The 19,738-nt window shown below is 52.0% G+C and overlaps 1 protein-coding gene across 5 annotated transcripts in view; it reads left to right on the top strand.

Annotated features, from left to right (window-relative positions):
* The window catches only part of plxna4 (plexin A4), a 285,129-nt gene that overhangs the window by 261,550 nt on the left and 3,841 nt on the right, over positions 1 to 19,738 (top strand). For all 5 annotated transcript variants that reach the window (XM_035424686.1, XM_035424690.1, XM_035424688.1 and 2 more), the window contains exons 28-30: positions 1,948 to 2,138; positions 5,125 to 5,294; positions 14,334 to 14,546. In XM_035424686.1, the coding sequence (XP_035280577.1) occupies positions 1,948 to 2,138; positions 5,125 to 5,294; positions 14,334 to 14,546 (574 nt within the window). The remainder of the gene's footprint in view (positions 1 to 1,947; positions 2,139 to 5,124; positions 5,295 to 14,333; positions 14,547 to 19,738) is intronic.

Here is a 19,738-nt window from a genome sequence, read left to right as displayed (position 1 = left end):
AAATTACGCCACGGAAACCTGGGGGGGGCGTGGACGCTGTTCGCCCTTTCGCTGACGATATCCGCCCCGCCGATGCCACTTCGGACGTCTTTGATTTCGACGCGTCGAGACGAGCCGCACCGATTACCGAAACTCCCGCCGAACGTGCCCCTGCGGTCACCCCTCTCTCAGAGTCACGGACGTCTCCTCTTCCTGCCAATGCGAAGTTGGCAGCGAGGCTGTCGGGCTCACACGCATCGTCCCTCTTCTGGAGGGTAACGTGGGTGGCAGGACTAGAACTCGGGCAGCACGTTTAGCGGGGGTGACAATAGCCGGGTAAGGGAGTGAAATGGGGTAAGTGCGACGACAGGGTTTCTGGGACGGCTGGGCAGAACCCGAGGCCCGGTTCGACAGGGTAACGGGAACGACAGGGTGAAAATAATAATTAGTCGCCACGCCACTTCTCTCCCCTCCCCGGTTTCTGAGAGGGACGGATTTCTCATTAGATTTCTATCAGAACGGAGCCATCGGACTCAGAAGTCTATTAACCTGATGAACCGCGGGATCAAAGCGGCGCTCCAGCCACGAGCGCTCCTGCAACATCAAATGCAGCGCTAAGTGCGCATCTCCATAGTCTCTCACCTGCACTCCACATTGATTTAAAGCAGGGGGGGGGGGGAGGCGGGGAGCGGCCACACGTCACTTCACTTCACTTCACTCTGCGATGAACTTCAAACGGCCCGAGCACTTCAGCGCAAGAAACGGGGGGAGTGGGGGGGTGGGGGGAGTGGGGGTGGGGGGGGGGGGCACGGGGGGTCCATTTTGAACTCTCAGGACGGACACCGAGAGACTGGAGAGAGAGGGAGAAGAAAATTGGATAAATAATAGCCGGGGGTGGCGAAAGAAAGAAAGAAGAAGAAAGAGCTCGACTCCCTTGGTTTGGGGAGAGAGAGAGTGAGAGAGAGAGAGAGAGAGAGAGAGAGAGAGAGGCGCGATGCACCTGACCGGATTCAGGGGCGGCGGCGGCGGCGGCGGTGGTGGGTTTGCACGCCTTCCCTTCCTCTGCCTGTTTCTGCTCGACGGAATCCGTCAGACCCAATTACTCCGCCTCGCTGGAATATGACGCACTCAATAACCCGGGACACAAAGGGGAGGGCGGGGGGGGGGGGGGGGGCAATCTCCGGCTGTGACCCCCCCCTGCACTATTTCCCATCATGCCGAGAGGCCCGAGTCAGGTTCAGGAAGTCAGCGTGCCCCGCCACACCTCCGCTGTTCCCTCTCTCTCTCTCTCTCTCTCTCGCTCTGTCTTGCTCCCTCTCTCTCCCTCTCTCTCTCTCTCTCTTTCTCCCTCTTTCTCCCTCTCTTTCTTTCACTCCCTCTCTTTCTCCCTCTTTCTCTGTCTCCGTACATCATCTCCTGGTTTCCTCAGGGCGGCCCCTCCCTGTCTCTGGAGAGATTGATTTCTCCACCGTTGGCCTGGGCGAAAACAGCGTTTCTCTCTCGCTCTCTCTCTCTCTCTCTCTCTCTCTTTTTTGACTTTCCCCGAGCGCAGTGTGCCGCTGATCAATTCCTTTCACACTGTGCAAACAAGCGCTGACCTTTATTTCTCCTTAAATGTCATTGCCGCTCTCACCATTGTCTGGACTATAAATATTTCATTGCATCTGACACCTGTTTGATTTTGTGTCTTCGAGCATACCTTGGGTTGCTCGCTAAAAATGAATACGAACTTAACAGACCGCCGTCATTAAACATTTATATTTCATTTCAGCTTTGTGCTTGGACCGCTCGGCAAAATGCTCGGCGGGTAGAAAAAAAAAATAAATAAAAAATAAAAAAACCAAACCCCTAGCTGGGTTTGAAAACAAGGTGGTTGCCATGGAAATATGGCCGGGGCCTCTTTTTCGGCTGGGCCCACGTTTCTGAAACGCTGTCCCCGCCCCTTTTTCCCCGTGTCCCCCCCCGCAGAGAACATGATCAAGTACACGGGCAGCCCGGACAGCCTGCGCTCTCGCACGCCCATGATCACGCCCGACCTGGAGAGCGGGGTCAAGGTGTGGCACCTGGTCAAGAACCACGAGCACGGCGACCAGAAGGAGGGCGACCGTGGCAGCAAGATGGTGTCCGAGATCTACCTGACCCGGCTGCTGGCCACCAAGGTGAGTCTGCCCGGGCGGCCCGAGGGGAAGGGGGGGGGGGGGGGGGGGGGGTCGCTAGGCTGGAGTTCAAACGCAAATCGCCACTGTTATTGCCGGTGTCCGGGGTGTATTCCTGCCTCTCGCCCAATGCATGCTGGGATAGGCTCCAGTACCCCCCGCGACCCTGGCCAAGGATAAGTAGGTATAGATAATGGATGGATGGATGGATGGATGGATGGTTTCAAAAAAACCTTTACGTGGTTCACAGTGTCGATAACTTCTACATGCATATCCACCCCGACCCCGCCAGCCTGTTCAAAACTGCTGGGTCCAAAACAGATGCTGCTTGTTCCCAGCATGTCCCATGAGCCTCTGCGGAGGGAAACTGAGGTGAGGCTTTACATCCTGTGTAGATTCTGACACCGAGGGTGGCAGACTGCAGGGTTGTGAAGCCTGCAGATGGGGGCACGTGTATTTCTGCAGACGCGCTCCTGTAAAATGTGAAAATGCCTTTAAAATGAAGCTCTCCCCTCGCTTGGTGTTCAAGTGTGACTGCGCTCAGCGAGCAATTCTGTTTGGTCTGAAGGAAATCATGACTTTGATCCCCCTCCCCCTCCCCGCTAGCTGGAAATCGCAAAACCGCGCCTAAAAGATTCGATTTTCTTTTTTTAAACGCGCCGTTCAGATTTGTGCAGAGACGAGATGACAGGTGTGCGGCGGACGAAACCGTAATTAACGAATTTGTCGGAGCGCGGGAACGATGTCCGGCGCTCGGCCTTGGTTTTCGCCGTCCGGGCTTTCGTCCGCGGCTCGTCCGCAGAAAACGCGCGGATTGAAAACCCGCTCGCCCCGGTCGTGTTGAAATTTTTTATTTTGTGACTTTATAACGGAAACGGGGCGAGCGGCGAGATTCGTGAGATCTCACGAACGGGGGTTTCGCCCGAGGAGCCGCGACGAGGCGTCGGCGGGACGTCTGCCGTCCGTCGCTCGCCCCGGTCGCTATGGCGTCCACCGCAAGTGAGCGAGCGAGAGAGAGAGCGGACGCGGCGGAGCCTGAGAAAGGGCGCGTAATTAATACACCGCGAATTTCCCCCGTCATTACCCGCCCCGGGAGAGTGACCGCGCGTCACATCGCTTTATTATTTATCTGTTTATTTATCTATCTGTTTATTTATTTCAGACGGATTGTTTTTGTTTTTTTTGTTTGCGGATCTGCGGGGTTTGTCCCGGAGCGTCTTTCTCGGTGAAAAATGATCGCCGTGACAACGGCGTAATTGACTGCGTTTGGCTCTCACCTCGCCAATAAATACCTCGGGTTCTGTGAGCGCGCTCTGACGCCCAGCATATTACACCCGTCACTGCCGCTCCGCTCTCTCTCTCTCTCTCTCTCTCCCTCTCTCTCTCTCTCTCTCTCTCTCTCTCTCTCTCTCCCCCTCTCCCTCTCTCTCTCTCTCCCTCTCTCTCACCCTCTCTCTCTCTCTCTCTCTCTCTCTCTCTCTCTCTCTCTCTCTCCCCCTCTCCCTCTCTCTCTCTCTCTCTCTCTCTCTCCCTCTCTCTCTCTCTCACTTTCTCTCTCTCTCTCTCTCTCTCTCTCGCTCTCTCTCTCTCGTCCTGGTTTATGAGCGTGGAGACGCGTAGCCCGGAGGAGGGGACCCGGCTACATTGACAGAGCTGTTAATGCTCACTTGGCAGCGGAATAAAGTTATTATACGTATTTACAACGGCGTCAGCGGCAGCTTGGACAACATGAGCGGTTGCGTTTTTTTTTTTCGAAAGGCTGTTATTGGAAAGTTGGCCAAATGAGACAAATGGTCAGTTGCGTACATTCACTGACAGTTCTTCTGGGAAAGAGCTGATGATGTCATCGCCCGCACAGCGGGAGCCTCGACGAAACCTGTCGAGGTTTTTCTTTGTTATTTTTTTATTTTCATATTAGCGTTTCCTTGGTGTCCAGTGCGACAGCAGAGGGGGACATGCGAGAGGGAGAAATATGTATTTTCATCTTCGCAGAGCGATAAGCTCTATCAGAAATGTGGGACAGTGCAGAATTACTCCTGTGATTGTCAGCTAACAAGATTCGTGTTTTTTTCCCAGTTCCAGCTCTTTGAAGAAGGAACAGTGATTGTATTTTGCTGTTGTTGTACAAACCTGGCCTGACCATGCTTCTAGCTCACAGTAGATAGTAGGCCTCTGGTTTTCACTATGCATTATGTCATCTCATTTTTTTTTTACAAGTGGATTAGATTCCCCCCCCTCCCCCCCCCTCACCCTGAAACTCCACAGCATTAAATCAAATTATGGTCAATGGCGAAGTGTGGGAGCTAATCCTTCCCTGCACAAAGCTGCTTAAGAGATTGTGCCTCTGTTCGCTGATTTTATTAAAGTGAACTGTGAAACGCAACTATTTCCCGTTAAAAAAAAAAAAGAGGAAGGTTCGCACCTGAGCTCCCTGCGCGTTGCTCCTCAGCGTGCGCATGCGCATGCGCACGCAGGCGAACGCAGGGCCGGCGCAACTTCGCTAAACTACCCCAATTTTGGCAGCGTACCGCTTAGCGCACCAAAGAGGAAGAAATATGCTAACGTGGAAATTCTGAGCGTGAAATGGCCCTTTGTGTAATCTCACAATGGGACCCTTGTCGGCCCATTTCGCAGAGAGAAAAGGATGTAGCTGTTAGCATAGGGTGGCTTTGTCCCCCTGCTTTGAGCAACTTTCCATCAGGGTTCATTTACGTGAATTTATCCAGATCATTTTTGCTTCGGTGCCTTTGCTAAAATACCCTGAATACATCAGAACGCTGTTGAAACTACTGCTCTGCGGTGTGTAAATAATGTACGTGGGCGTGTTTGTGTGTGTCAGTGCAGTTCTGTGTGTGTGTGTGTGTGTGTGTGTGTGAGGAGTGCATATCACTCTTCGCTGCGTGTAAACTGTAGAAATCGCTCCAGCTCTGTGTGTGGTGAAATCTCTCCTCCTGCGGTCACATGACTCCCTGCTGTCCGCTCCCCGCAGGGCACGCTGCAGAAGTTCGTGGACGACCTGTTCGAGACCATCTTCAGCACGGCCCACCGCGGGAGCGCCCTGCCCCTCGCCATCAAGTACATGTTCGACTTCCTGGACGAGCAGGCGGACAAGCACAGCATCCACGACCCGCACGTTCGCCACACGTGGAAGAGCAACTGGTGAGAACGCCCCGGCTGCACCCGGTCCCGACCGCAGTCCTGACCGCATCCTGACCGCAATCCTGACCGCAACCTGACCGCAACCTGACCGCAATCCCGACCGCAATCCTGACCGCAATCCTGACCGCAACCTGACCGCAATCCTGACCACATCCTGACCGCAATCCTGACCGCAATCCTGACCGGCCCCTCGACCGATCCCCCGACCCTGACCTGACCTGACCCTCAGATGACCCTGACCTGACCTCGACCCCCGTTCCGATATAATCCTGACCCCAGCGTGGTCCATCCCTCTCACACCGACAGCGCAACCGGAATTTATTATGTCCTTACGTGAACGTTTCTAACGCACGGCGCTCTACAACGGCCTGTGTTGGTTTGTTTAATTTTGTTTTGCCCGCTGCGGTGCTCGTTTTTCTTCCCTGCTTTTATTTTGTTACAATGAGAGTGGGAGAGGATGGGGATGGGGGGGGGGGGGTGGCGTTGGAGGGGATCTGTACGAGAGAGCGCGGGGGGGGGGGGGGGGGGGCATTTGGAGGGGTAACTGTACAGGAAACTGCCGCAGAGCTCAGTGCAGGAGACAATCTGGCTGGAGTTACAGCAGCAGAGTCACACGCTCCCGTCCTGCAGGCCCAGAGCCCAGGCCACTGACCAGGGGCCCGCAGACAAACCCTGTTTATGAGCCTACGCAATTACACGGCCCGCTTGCGTTTCCCCCCCCCCACCCCCCCTCCATAATGTCACGCACCATGTCCCCCACATCCCCTGCCCCAACATGGGGTCCGTCAGAGAGCTCCCCCGTAGAAGGAGGGGGCGGGGCTAACGAGAGGCCTCCTCCGTAGCCTCTAATCAAGCCCTGCGGCTCTTTAATTCCTCTTTGTCCTGGTTTCTGTGGGTTTTTTTTTTTCCACCGAAAACGGTGGGGGCTGGCCCTCCTTTGCCTACGCCGTTTGGCGGCAGTGGGGGACGTCTGTGGCGGTATTCCTCTTGGCGGGAGCGGCTAACGTCGCCGCGGGCTGCAGGGGAGGACCGCGGCGGCGCAGCGCGGCGCGGAACGCGAGCTTAATCGCGGGAAACGGAGCGCGGGCGGCGAAGCGTGCGTGATCGCCGCGCGCGGGGTGGGGGGGGGGGGGAGAGGGGAGAGTGGACGGGGACGCCGCGCGCTCGGTTGAGGGACGTTCTCATTACCGCTGAATTACACCGCGGAGAGAGGCGGGGATCGGCTCAGCCTTCAGAGGGAGAGAGTAACCAGGATTTTTGCAATTACGGTTAACTGCAGCTTTTTTAGTCGGGCGGGTGCGATTCGGGCGGCGCGCGGTGGGTAGACGCTCACCACATCGAGCGCGTTTTACACAGTGTCGCCGGGCCGTGCCGGCAGTGAGAACTGCGCTTCACGCCTGCGCCCTGTTTACTAACGCACTGCAGTCCATAAAAAGTTCTGGTTTTCTCATTGAGAAATTAAGCTCGGGAGGGCGGACATATCGGCTGTGCGGTGATGTACGGCCGCTCCAGTAGGCCTGTAAGGGACTGAGGGGCTGTCAGTCAAACACAGAGGCACATTCTCTACTCGTGAGCTCCCCACACGCAGGGGAGGTGGGCCTCACGGAAAAGCCCACTTTTACCCCCGCCCCCTCCATTCATCATGGGGGAAAAGCGAGGTCCTGTCAGTGCATTTATGATCTCACAACACTTACAGATGGAGATGGGGGTGAGAGAGCAGTCAACCCTTTAATGGAGAGCTCAGCGAGGTCTATAACTTGCTCTGTGTGTGTGTGTGTGTGTGTGTGTGAGTGGTGTGTGTGTGCGCGCACAGCTGTGTGCGCATGACACAGGGTTAAGTGTCACTTCCTGCACTGGCTTGTACTGTTATACATGCTGCACAGTTATAGATCTCCATGGCCAATGCAATGAGTGAAGAATATCCTATTCCCACTTTCCAAACTCTGGCATTGTCTTTTATTCATCTCCAAATTAATTTCAGATGATTGATTAAAACCCTCGTTTCCTTTGGGTGGAGCTGGAGTTAAATGCTCAATTTTATTTAGGAGGGGAAGCAACACTTGGTGGGTGGATAAGTGTGTGTGTGTGTGTGTGTGTGTGTGTGACATGTTAATCCCTCATTAGCCTCTACCCTCTGCCAGGAAACCATCATTACTCACTACTCCCATCAACCCACCAGAACACAACATGGCTGCTTGGGAAATCTCAGGGTGCCGCATGATGTGTGTTTGTGTCTTAGGGTTAGTGTGCGTGTGAATGTGCATGTATGGGTGTGTGTGTGTGTATGCGTGCGTGCGTGAGTGTGCATCTGTGTGTGTGTGTGTTAGGGTTAGAGTGTGTGTGTATGTGTGCTTGTGTGTGTGTGTGTGTGTGTGTTAGAGATAGTGTGTGTGTGTATGCGTGTGTACATCTGTGTGTGTATTAGGGTTAGTGTGTGTGTGTATGTGTGCGTGTGTGTGTGTTAGAGATAGTGTGTGTGTGTATGAGTGTGTACATCTGTGTGTGTATTAGGGTTAGAGTGTGTGTGTATGTGTGCATGCGTGTGTGTTAGGAGTAGTGTGTGTGTGTGTGTGTGTCTGTGTGTGTGTGTGTAAGGGTTAGAGTGTGTGTGTATGCGTGTGTGCATCTGTGTGTGTATTAGGGTTAGTGTGTGTGTGTATGTGTGCGTGTGTGTGTGTTAGAGATAGTGTGTGTGTGTATGAGTGTGTACATCTGTGTGTGTATTAGGGTTAGAGTGTGTGTGTATGTGTGCATGCGTGTGTGTTAGGAGTAGTGTGTGTGTGTGTGTGTGTCTGTGTGTGTGTGTGTAAGGGTTAGAGTGTGTGTGTATGCGTGTGTGCATCTGTGTGTGTATTAGGGTTAGTGTGTGTGTGTATGGATGTAAGGGGGGGTGCTTCTGTTTACCTTTCTTTATGGATCTAATTCTTTTCTGTGCGTGTCATTAGGCCGTTCTCGGCGCATTAAGTGCTGTCGGGGAGCACCGCGGGCCTCACTTACATCAGACAGTAATGGAACGGCTGCGGAGAGAGGGGGGGGGCATTAAATGGGCGTTCATCACGACGTGCGCGCACGCGGGGCTGTGCAGCATTCCGAGCCGCGCTCCAGAGCCCCGCCTTTCGCACGCGACGGTTTTTGGCGGCACGGCCGCCCCCCTCGCCGCCGCTCTTTCCTGTCCGGTCGTTTCCGGAACAGGAAGCGGGGAGAACATTCTGACGCCCCCCCCCCCCCCCCCCCCGAGCCCCCGGCGCGGGGAAATGGCTCGCATCACGCGGATCATTAATTGCGATGGGCCGCATCGCCCTGCTGACACCGCACGCGCAGCTGCCGTGCGCCCGCCCCCTGTCTCATCGGCACGCTCGTCCATCCTGCAATTTCTTCTCTCCGGGAAAAAAAAAACAAGAAGAAGAAGTAGAGAACAGCCTAGCTCCGTACCGGTGGGAAATGAGTGAAGAGACAGCCGGGTCAGAGAGCAAAGCCCTTCCTCTCCCCTCAAGTCCGCTCGTATTTTTCAATCTTCCTTTTTTTTTTTTTTCCTTTCCTTCGCCTTCGCACTTTTTTCAGAACATCAGATCAGCAATTAACAGCAAAGTTTAGCTCCTGTCTTCAGAGAGACGCTAATAGCTCGGGATTCTTTGGTCTCGACGCCACAGTCTTGCTTGTGCTTCAGAGAGGAAATCGGTGCCGTGTTCTGGCACGGGAGATGGCGGCAGCAGTGGATATAATATTTATAGACTGGCTCCGTGTAACTATTATCATCCCAGCTACTTTTGTCAGTCTAGCACATTTGCTTTCAGGAGCCTAGCTTCACATTTGCTTTCCGGAAGCCTAACAGGTGATTGTTGAATATGTACACATTGTAGGCTCGAAATAGCCCTTTTCAATCAAGAATCCTACAAATTCAAATGTTTCGCTGTAGTCTTTCGCCGGTGTATGTCGAAGCCACCGCTTCTCAAGAATGTCAGAAAGCTGTTCTGATGATGATCAGGATGCTCTACTGAACTACTGAACCAAGCCGTATCGTGTTTATGAAAAGAAAATGCCGAAAGTGGTAATTCCCTTTATATGGGGAAAAATGTTTTATTTATATCATGAATCTGATATATCATCAAACTTGCTTTTACAAGTAGCTTTTTTTTTTTACATTTCATGGAGTACTGTGCACCTTTATAACTGATTTAAGAAGGTAACCTTATGGTTGTATTTTACACAGTGTATTCCCGAACCCATTATGAATGCCTGTGCTGTAGCCCTATTCCCACTCTATAATGTCTTTATGAATCATTCATTTGGTAGTAATATCGTACATATCATGTATTATTGGTCTCTTTCTTAACACATTGCACTTGTTTGAACATGATTTATAAAGATGTTATTGCATGTTAACAAAGGTGTTATACATGCTTAATATATGGGATTAGGCATTCTGAGGTGTCTCATGGGGGGAAGAGTCATTCTCTGACTCTAAGGCAGTGCAAGATGGACAACTGCAGTAATCTAGTGCGGCATGGGAATGGTACTCTCTTAATAATGCATAATGCATGCGCATCTGAAGAAGGGGTTTTGGCCCTGGATTATTTTTTCTTACGCGCGCTGATGCCTTTCAGTCCGATCTGCTCCTTGCGCTCCATGCTTTGTAGCCATCGAGGAACAACCGAGGTCGACTCTTTTCGCACGGAGAACAACGGTCACGCGTGCTAACGGGCTGCGACTTCAGCCGTCTTATTGAGTCTGTTAGCAGGCGCTTAAATTCGGCGCCGCCTCCTCGCCGCCGCAGACGGAACGAGGCGGTAAACTTTAATGAATTCCCGTTCCCCGCGCCTTGCGAATTGGCCCCGCTCCTGCAGCCGGAGTCGTTATCGCCCCGCCGCAGCACAGCACTGCGGGCCCGCGAACACAGTAAACAGCATTGTGCTAAAGAGCACCGCAGGAGCAGCACGATAGAGCGTGAATAAAGGTGCGTGTGTGTGCATATGTGTGTGTGTGTGTGTGTGTGCGTGTTTATATGTTTGTGTGTGTGTGTGCGTGTGCGTGTGTACACGTGTGTCTGTGTGTGTGTGTGTGTGTGTGTACGTGTGTACGTGTGTGTGTCTGTGTGTGTGTGTGTACACGTGTGTGTATATGTGTTGGTGTGTACGTGTGTGTGTATACAGGTGTGTGTGTTTGTGTGTGTGTGTGTGCATATGTGTTTGTATACGTGTGTGTGTGTGTACACACGTGTGTGTGTGTGTGTGCGTGCGCGTGAGTATAAGGAGTGCTTTGATAAATCCCTGTGTTGGCTGATCTTGCTATGGGCTGTAAACGTAGGTTCACAGCGTGCTCTGCAGTGGCACAGTGCTTAGACATTGGCTGTTAAACGAAAAATAATTTTGTCGCTCCAATCACAACGCACCGTTTTTTTCACAGAGAAGGAAAAAAAAAAAAACTTTCCACAGCGCTAATCACACCATAGCTTCTCAAAGATAAAAACGAGTCTACAGCCCTAATCAAAAGTGTAGCTTCGCTAAGAGAGAGAGAGGGGAAAAGAGAAAGAGAGGGAAAATAAACTGAGAAAGAAAGAAAGCAGACGGGAGGAGAAGTGGGTCGTGCCGTTCCCCCGGTGAAATTCGATTTCACACTCACGCAGACCGTGTTAGAAACGCGAAGCTCGCACTCTGAGAGATCTGAAAAATGTCCTCACGGTAACCCGCGCTTCTCGCTCCGCTGAGGGAAGCTCAAAATTCAACTCCGCGTCGTCTGTCGATCGCCAGCGAGAGACGAACATTTTGCCTGTCCCCTTAAAAACGGAGCCCCCGTAGAGACATAGCAGGGCTCCTGTTATCATAGCCGTGCCCTCTGCGGCGGCTACAGAGCTACTTCCAATTAACCTCTGACCCCGACTCCCTCTTGCTCGGCCTTGTCTCGGCAGATAAGGAGCCGGCCTGTCGTAGGGCTGTGTGTTGATTTACACAACGCGTGACAGCTTTGTTTCCTCTCTCCGCTGCTGCGTGCGTTCTCCGCGGCGTGGATCTAAGTGCCATGTGGTGGAGCACCAGGGTAGATACCCGCCCCCGCGCCAGTGCTTATTGATGAGGTGCACTCGCAGAATAACAACCGACGCTCTCATTGCGAAGTGTAAACTCCCATGGAGTTGGAGAAGCCAAGAGGAGAACTGGGCTTGGAAACAACGCAATATTTTTTTTATTGACTTCATTCAGCGATTAACTGAAGTTGTGCTTCCATCGGAACCCAGTCAGTTCTCCGTCTGAGTTTAGGAAGCCTAGAATTTGAATGATTTAATAATCAGTTTTTTTTTTTTGAATTACCGTGCTTTTCAAATCCCATCGAAAAAAAACCGGAGAATCGAGATCGGTCGCCGCGGGCCGTCGAGTCCCAAATGAAGCCTGAGCGTTTTTTCAAGAGCCGCAGCGGGCCACGTCCCGGGGTCTCCCCGGCAACACTCTGCGAATGAACAGGTGGAGTCTAATAATGTTCTCCCGGTGAGGGTCACGGGGTGTCGTTCCCATTCGGAGGGGGGCGCGTGATAGATGCGGGAGGGGAGAGAGAGGGATCCGTCAGCCCGAAGGCCCTTGGGTATTGTTTCTGTCTGCCTGGCGGGAGGGGAGTAGGGCCGTGTGTGTGTGTGTGTGTGTGTGTGTGTGTGTGTGTGTGTGTGTGCGCGGTGCCAGGGGGCCGTCCTTGGCCGAAGATGAATAAACACAGAAGCAGAAGTAATTCCCTCTTAAATCGCCCTCGGTCTTAAACCCAACGATCCGCTTCCAGGGGCCCGCGCGCACGTGCGAGTGCTCTTAAGAAAGTCTTAATTAATTAAGACAGTGGTCATGCCCAATCTCACCGAGCTTAAGGAGGAGGCTGTGCACATGTGTGTGTGTCTGTGGGTATCTCTGTGTGTGTGTGTGTGTGTGTGTGTGCGTGTGTGCGTGTGTATGTGTGTGTGTGTGCGCGTATGTCTGTGTGTGTATCTGTGTGTGTGTGTGTGTGTGCGTGTGTGTGCGTGTGTGTGTGTGCGTGTGTGCGTGTGTATGTGTGTGTGTGTGCGCGTATGTCTGTGTGTGTATCTGTGTGTGTGTGTGTGTGCATGTTTATGTGTGTCTGTGTGTGTTTGTGTGTGCCTGTGTGTGCGTGTGCATATGTGTGTGTGCGCGTGTGTGTGCGTGCGTGTGCATGTGTGTTGAGTGGGTGGGGCATCAGTTAATGTGGAGTACATTCCACTCAGTGTAAAAGTAAACCCTGCGTTCTGCGGTAAATGGTGTGTAAATCAGGGGGTTGTCCAAATCTCATCTCGTGGGCGATGAGCCTTAACACACGTATCACACATGACAGATGGCATCAGGAGATACATCATTTAGGAGACCACAGGCTTTTTATAGGTCCCAGCAATCACAACTGAGCTACGGGTCCTGTAACAAGCATTAGTGTAAATCAGTAAGCCTCTGGGTGGGTCAGTTATTAGTGTAAATCAGTAAGCCTCTGGATGTGTCAGTTATTAGTGTAAATTAGTAAGCTTGCTGTAGCCTGGGTTTGGCCGGTATTAGTCCGGGCTACCATAAACATAAAAACATCTTTGCTTGGCACGTCTGCGCCACAGAGACGAAAGGCGGTAGTAATAGCTCTGTAATGGCAGCCGTTGCCGACCTCGTTTGGGGGAGGAAGCCGCTTCACATCACAGGGATCGGGGATAAGCCCCTGACCCCGGGAGTCGCTCAGGCGCCGGCGTGGCGTCCGTTGATAAACGCGCGGGCTGTCTCTTTGATCTGGGCCTGCAAGCGGCGCACCGCCGAACGCACTTCTGTTGCGCTGCTCCACTGTCGCTCCGCTGGAGACGGCCTTCTCTCTCTCTCTCTCTCTGTCTCTGTCTCTCTCTCTCTCTCTCTCTCTCTCTGTCTCTCTCCCTCTCTCTCTCTCTCTCTCTCTCTCTCTCTCTGTCTCTCTCCCTCTCTCTCTCTCTCTCTCTCTCTCTCTCTCTCTCTCTCTCTCGCTTTTTCCTCATCCGTGCGCTCCGGGTCCAGTGCGGGCCCTTGTAATGTTATTTTGATAAGTCCGGAGACAAATGCGCAAAGACGTGTATTAATTTCGTCCCCCCCCCCCCCCCCCCTCCCGTTCCCCTGGAAATACCGCTATCCGCTGCGGCCAGCTGTGGCAGATTGTCGACAATCGAGTGACTCCGTAGCGGCAGCGTTAATATCCTTTTGATCCGCGTGCTAATCCCCCGAAGATTCCTCCAGATTAATTTGAAGCCATAATACTGGGTTTTTCCCCAAATCCTCTTTTGTTGTAGTTGTCACAGATGAGTGACGTTGGGTAAGGGACAGGAGGGCTGAAATGATTGCATTTGTTTTGTTTTTTTTTTCTCTGCTTTGATGTTTGAAGTGCAAGTCTACCAGTCCAGCTGTCCTGTTTTTTTTTTTTTTTTTTTTTTTTTTTTTCCGCTTCTGGAGCATCTGCGTAAGCGAAGGCGATTGGTTTGCTGCTGTTTCAGGAATGATGAGCGCTGCCAGGAACAGACGCACGCCAGCTACACACAATCCAATCAGCAACTGACGTCATCTGACCAATGACACGCAACGGCTCCTGAACTTAGTACATGACCGTTAACTGCAGCGGGAAAAAGTAAACGCAAATAGGGCATTTTTTAAAGTGGCGCAAGGGCGTGAACCGCATTTGGAAAAGGGAACATCAGGGACAACTACTGGTTTTCAGTAGTTTACCCCAGTGATGGTGAGTGAGGCTCAAACGCTATAACTGGAGGACATCAGCGACTCATTGACCTTGAACAGTCCTTGTTCTACTGCGCTTGGTCTTATTGTGGTTCAGATTAGTCAAAAATCGACTGCCAACAGTAGCCAGGAAACCTCACTTGTTATAAGTTAGGCTGCAGTAATGAATTGGCCCACACAGTGCACATCCCAGTTTCTGAGTGAGGTCTGTGGGTAAACCGGAACCAGTTTACTGGAACCAGTTTAACTAACACTAGGATGCTAAACCTAGTTCTCTGTACCCTTGGAGTGTGATGTTAACTCGAGGTCTCTGTTCCTCACGCAGCCTACCTCTGAGGTTCTGGGTGAACGTGATCAAGAACCCGCAGTTCGTCTTCGACATCCACAAGAGCAGCATCACGGACGCCTGCCTGTCGGTGGTGGCCCAGACCTTCATGGACTCCTGCTCCACCTCCGAGCACCGGCTGGGCAAGGACTCCCCCTCCAACAAGCTGCTGTACGCCAAGGACATCCCCAGCTACAAGAGCTGGGTGGAGAGGTGAGCGGTGGCCGGTGGAAGTGTGTCTGATCCACGTGGGATGGATTAGACATGCGAGAACACCCTGATCCGTCTGGTCTCTCTGTGTCCAGAGCACATAAGCGACCCCAGGAAAAGGGGGACCAGTTTTCAGAGATGTCGTTTTTATACAGATTGATTCTTTCAGGATATGTTATGGACTTTTCTTGTTGCAGAGCACCCACATCTGTGTGGCATGGGATTATGTTCAGCTGTGATTATCTCCTGAAATGTTGCTTTGTAAAAACTGTTCAAACTGTTCAAGCCATGGTTCATCAAGGTCAAACCAATACTATGAAAATGCAGTCTATAGGAGCAGATAGAATGGAGAAAAACTTTGATGGTGAGTGGGTTCTCGAAGGTTATTTCCTCAGGAAATCAAATGAAATCGCTGTTCTCAGGAAATCGTGTTTCCAAAGGTTCATCGGTTCCCCCGGAAAGCAGACTGTTCCTAAATTGGGAAAGTGTAAAATCTGTTCTGTAAGGCTCTGGGAACAGCTGAACTCTCTAGTAGGCAGAACAGCGTATGAAAATGTAGTCAGATTAGAGTACCGGTAATGATGGATGACCCATCAGACCCTTCAGAAAAAGCACGATAGAAAAGAGGAAGCTTTCCATTCCCAGGGATCTGGTAGAGTAAGGTGCAAGGTGACTTGTGAGGACTGGCATTCATGGAGTAGGCCTAGTGGCCAGGTACATGTGGTTGCCAGGACGATGCAGCTGAAGCTATAATCCACCTCAGACAGGGTAACTGGTAGCATTGAAGGTAACCGCTAAATAGTTAACATGATGTAATAAGCTAAAATAAAAGGGGTGCGTAACAACTGAAGATTTGATCTGGGAGACGCACGCCCCCCCCCCCCCCCCCGCGCCGCACATGTAGTCCGTGTCCTCCCCCAGCTTTCATTACCAGCGGTAATAAAACGGATCGCCGTTTCCCTTCCTGTCGCTGAGAGACGGGCGATGTGGTGATCTACGAGCCGGGAGAACGTTTCAAATTAAACCGCGGTGTGAGTAAACGGGAGCGCTGGGGGGCAGCGGGCTTCGCCCCCGTTTTTAATGCACAGAAACACGCGCGCCTTTATGAGAATGGGAGGCGGCGGCGGTGTTGGTAATTTGTTAAAATGAGAGTTTTATTAAATTTATTTGGCGCGTCGCTGAATAAAATATGAGGCCTTCGGAGCAGTTAAAAAGTTTTAAAAAGGGTTGTTTCGGTTTTTTTTTTTTTCTTCAGTGGAAAAAGCAATATGTGCCCTAAGGACAGGATATATCCTTTGTTTGCAGGCACGGAGCTAAGTAGCTGTATTTATCTTTCAGTATCTGTGCATTTGTAGGGAAGATAAATAATGTATTTATTTATCTGTTTTGGGGGGGGTGGGTGGGTGGGGGTTGGGGGTTGTTGCAGGGGTGGAGGGGCTGTTTCTATTTGAAATGGTTTCTGTATGGAGAAAACCCCATTTAAAATCATCTGTGGCCCCGGAGGGCAGAGCCGTTCTCGTTGTAATTAGGAGCACACACAGCCCAGGCTCGTTCTCTGGTGTGATGCCGTGGAGTAAATCCTGGAGCTGACTGTGAAGCGGGGGGGACCGGGAACGAGCCTGCGAAATATGGAGGAAGGAGTCGGGAGGGCATTCCGGGTTAATAACGCGAGGGTTTGGTCAACCGAAAAAGAATTAATACCTTCAGTTCAGTTAGAGCCAGTCTCTTTTGTGAGAGTCATGATGTTTTTGGGTTTTTTTTGCGTGTTCCCTTCTGAACCCATCACAAATATGGTCTCCATTTCTTTTCTTTTCTTTTCAAAAAAAAAGCACAGAAAGAATATTTACAAATTACAAGAAAATGTTTCTCAGTGTATGTTTGGTCCTCGGGCCAATCTCCAGTGGGGTATTAATGACGGCGTTGTACTCCAGCAGAGTGTTATTAACAGGGCTGTCCTCGAGTCACTCAATTCGTCTTTCCATTTCTCACGCTGACCTCCGGTAGCAGAATAAATTACGTGTCAGATGGCATTAAGAACCCTGGCAGCTGACCACTCTTGGCAACCGCGCTAAATTTCGCCCGTGATAAGATTCTAATCGCCGCGTTCCGCTCCGCGCGCTTTCCGCGCCGCGTGATTACCCGGACCGGCGAGTTTTTGGCGGTTTTGTAACCGCCGTCAAAGAAAAATAAATCTTACAAAATCTTATTCAACAGAAGCTCGCTCTTGAGGATTTGCTGAGTACGGCTGACAACATGACGAAGGTAGCCTGAAATCGAATGTAAATTACACACCGCGGAGTGTAAATGATTGGTTGCAGTGCCCCGTCCATTGTGCGCGCGTTAACGCGGCTACGTTTGCCGTGCGTTGCCGCCGTTCTCTCCTCTCCCCCACACGGTGAAGAGTGTGTGTGGGGGGGGGGGGGCCTGCAAATTAAACTGTCACATGCTTTTGCGGGTTTTCAAACTCGCCCGCCAGCCCGGGGTGTTGTCACCTCAATCTCCGCTCCGCACCTGGGTTGTCTGCGCCTCCCTCTCGGCGTCACCGCGGCGACAGCTTCGTGACAGCCAATGAAACGCCGCTGACACGCGGCGCGCGTTCCTGTGCCCCCGCGCGCGGGCGAGAGGATGGCACCGCTCTATTTTCGGCGTGAAACATAGATCAGCAGTAGCTGCCAAGATGGCAGACGTCGTCGCGGTAACGCTCCCTTGACGTCGCGGTAACGTCGCGAAGTCGCGCCGACACGCCCGCCAGCGCGGTGGGACCGTGACGTTATCGGCAGGGGAAACCGCGAACGACGCCGGCGACGAGCGCAGCCGTGATTAAGGATGTTTCGCTCTCGTGAATTTGCTCCAGGAGCTTCGCGGAAATCGCGATAAACAGGAATCCGGAGAGGAAGACGAGGAGGAGGAGGAGACGGCAGAGGAGGAGGAGGGGGGAAAAAAACTCTGGTGCTTTGATCTCTTTTTTTTTACGTCTTCATAAGCGTACCGGCGCGAGGTGGGCGGGCGGGCGGCAGGGCGCGCGCACCCGTCGGCGCACCTGAGACGCGGGAAACGTTTCGCGGGGAAGCGCGGCTCGGTCGCGGCGCGTTTCGGTAAACAGGTGTTCGCTCAGACGCGAGCCTGCGCGCCCAGGGGGATTAGCATACACGTCACAACTAATCAGCAGCAGCCGCTGAGATTCACCGCTGCGTTCGTCACCGCCGGACTCCCGTCCAGGAAGAGAGCGGCTTTCGGGTGCACTCCACACTCCCTGCATACGGCTGCTTTCATCCAAACATGCTCGCCCAACATGTCCCTGTTGGTTTTCCATGGAAGTGAGGTGCTATTGCACTACTCAAGAGCAATAGCACTTTTTGTTTATTTAATTAAATAACTCAGTATCAATGTAACCGGATTAAAAAAAATAGGTTACAGAATGCATATCTTGAATGGGCGAAGCTGTCCTCATCAAAAGTAATTCTTCAGTACGGGAGCAAGGACCCTTCAGGCTCTGCCAAATAAGCGGCGGACTAGAAAGGGACGCGTCTCACGTTCTGCATGGACGGTCCTCATCATGGAGACCCGCGGTCCTCATCATGGAGACCCACGGTCCTCATCACGGAGACCCACGGTCCTCATCGCGGAGACCCACGGTCCTCATCGCGGAGACCCACGGTCCTCATCACGGAGACCCACGGTCCTCATCATGGAGACCCACGGTCCTCATCATGGAGGCCCACAGTCCTCATCACGGAGACCCACGGTCCTCATCATGGAGACCCACGGTCCTCATCATGGAGACCCACGGTCCTCATCATGGAGGCCCACGGTCCTCATCATGGAGACCCACGGTCCTCATCATGGAGACCCACAGTCCTCAGAGATCCAGATCGAGCCTCTGACACAGCGACGCTCGAGGGGAGCAGAATCCCGAGACGTTAGCGCGAGGCGTTTCCCGCAGATCGCCGCCATAATTATGATTGCGACGTTATTGTTGATTGCAATTACTAGTTAATACGATGGCCTTTTCACTCCTCTGAAGGACTCTGTTGGCGATACAGAAACTGCGGAAGCCCCATTTTCTCTCTCCGTGTGAGCCGCTCCAAGTTTAATGCCGTCGGCTGGGAAAACGCTCGCTCGTGCTCCCGTGTCTTGACATCGCGCGTCACGCGCTGCTGATGTTTTTACCGCCTTCAGCAGCTGCGAAACCGCCGCCTCGTGCCGCGAAGGGATTTTTCAGGTCACCCTTGACAACGAAGGCCAGGTGTGTTTGAAATAAACTTGGCAACTTGGGAGTATAGGTAAATTAAGGTTAGATCTAGCTTTACTTTTCTTCCTTTAAATCAGTGATCGGTTTTGTCAGCCATTACGATGGTGTAAAGAGTGGGCATGGCAAACATATTTCATCAAGACGGATCTGGTGAGCTTCACAAAAAGATTGAGGTGGAGGGGTAAGCCCGAGAAGATCATGGGATGTTATTAGATTTCCCCTACTTCCTGAAAGGGAACAAGCTGAGAAGAATGAGCACTCCAAAATGAACGAATAAGAAACCAGCTGAAGTAGGCAAATGGCTTCTGGTTAAAAGCTGTGGTCCACAAACCTCCAGCCACCATTTTGGATCAGGTTATCGAAGATCTTTTGGTTCAAGAAGGTCTAACAGCTATCTGTGTATCTGTCTGGTGATATTGTATCTGAGTAATGCATTCTAAAGGTCCTCAGTCCCTCCGTACCAGCTGAATATCTCATCCAACTGCTGTCACCATAGCAAAAGTATTGCCACCCACATTACAAGAACCTGTCCTGACCCATTTAGGTCTGGTTTGAAACTGTCTAGTCGGCATTTTCTCACCGTGAGTAGAAAATCAAACACAACAGTTTCTGTCAACAGTTTCCACAATGTGGTTACTGCCCTAAAATGCTTTAAAACCTTAAAGCTTTTCAGCTAATGTACAGCCGTCTGAGAGCAGCACGTTCCTTTCTCTTGATGATGACCCACAATGCACCAGGACACCTGCCTTCCAGTTGCCCAGGTAACTCGCTGGGCCGTCCGCTCCTCATTTGCGGAACGCGCAAGGCTATTATCAAGTGTGATTTGGGGTGCTTAGAACATGTCAAATGGCGGGCATTAAAAATGTAAATGATTGAGTCTAATTAACGAGCTGACTGGGCCTGCCCAGCTGCAGTTGACAGTGACTGATTACTTCCCCCTCCT

The sequence above is a fragment of the Anguilla anguilla genome, chromosome 7 (assembly GCF_013347855.1).
Source record: "Anguilla anguilla isolate fAngAng1 chromosome 7, fAngAng1.pri, whole genome shotgun sequence".
Lineage (NCBI taxonomy): Eukaryota > Metazoa > Chordata > Actinopteri > Anguilliformes > Anguillidae > Anguilla > Anguilla anguilla.
The sequence above is the reverse complement of the archived record's forward strand: the minus strand, read 5'-3'. Positions and strand labels throughout refer to the sequence as shown.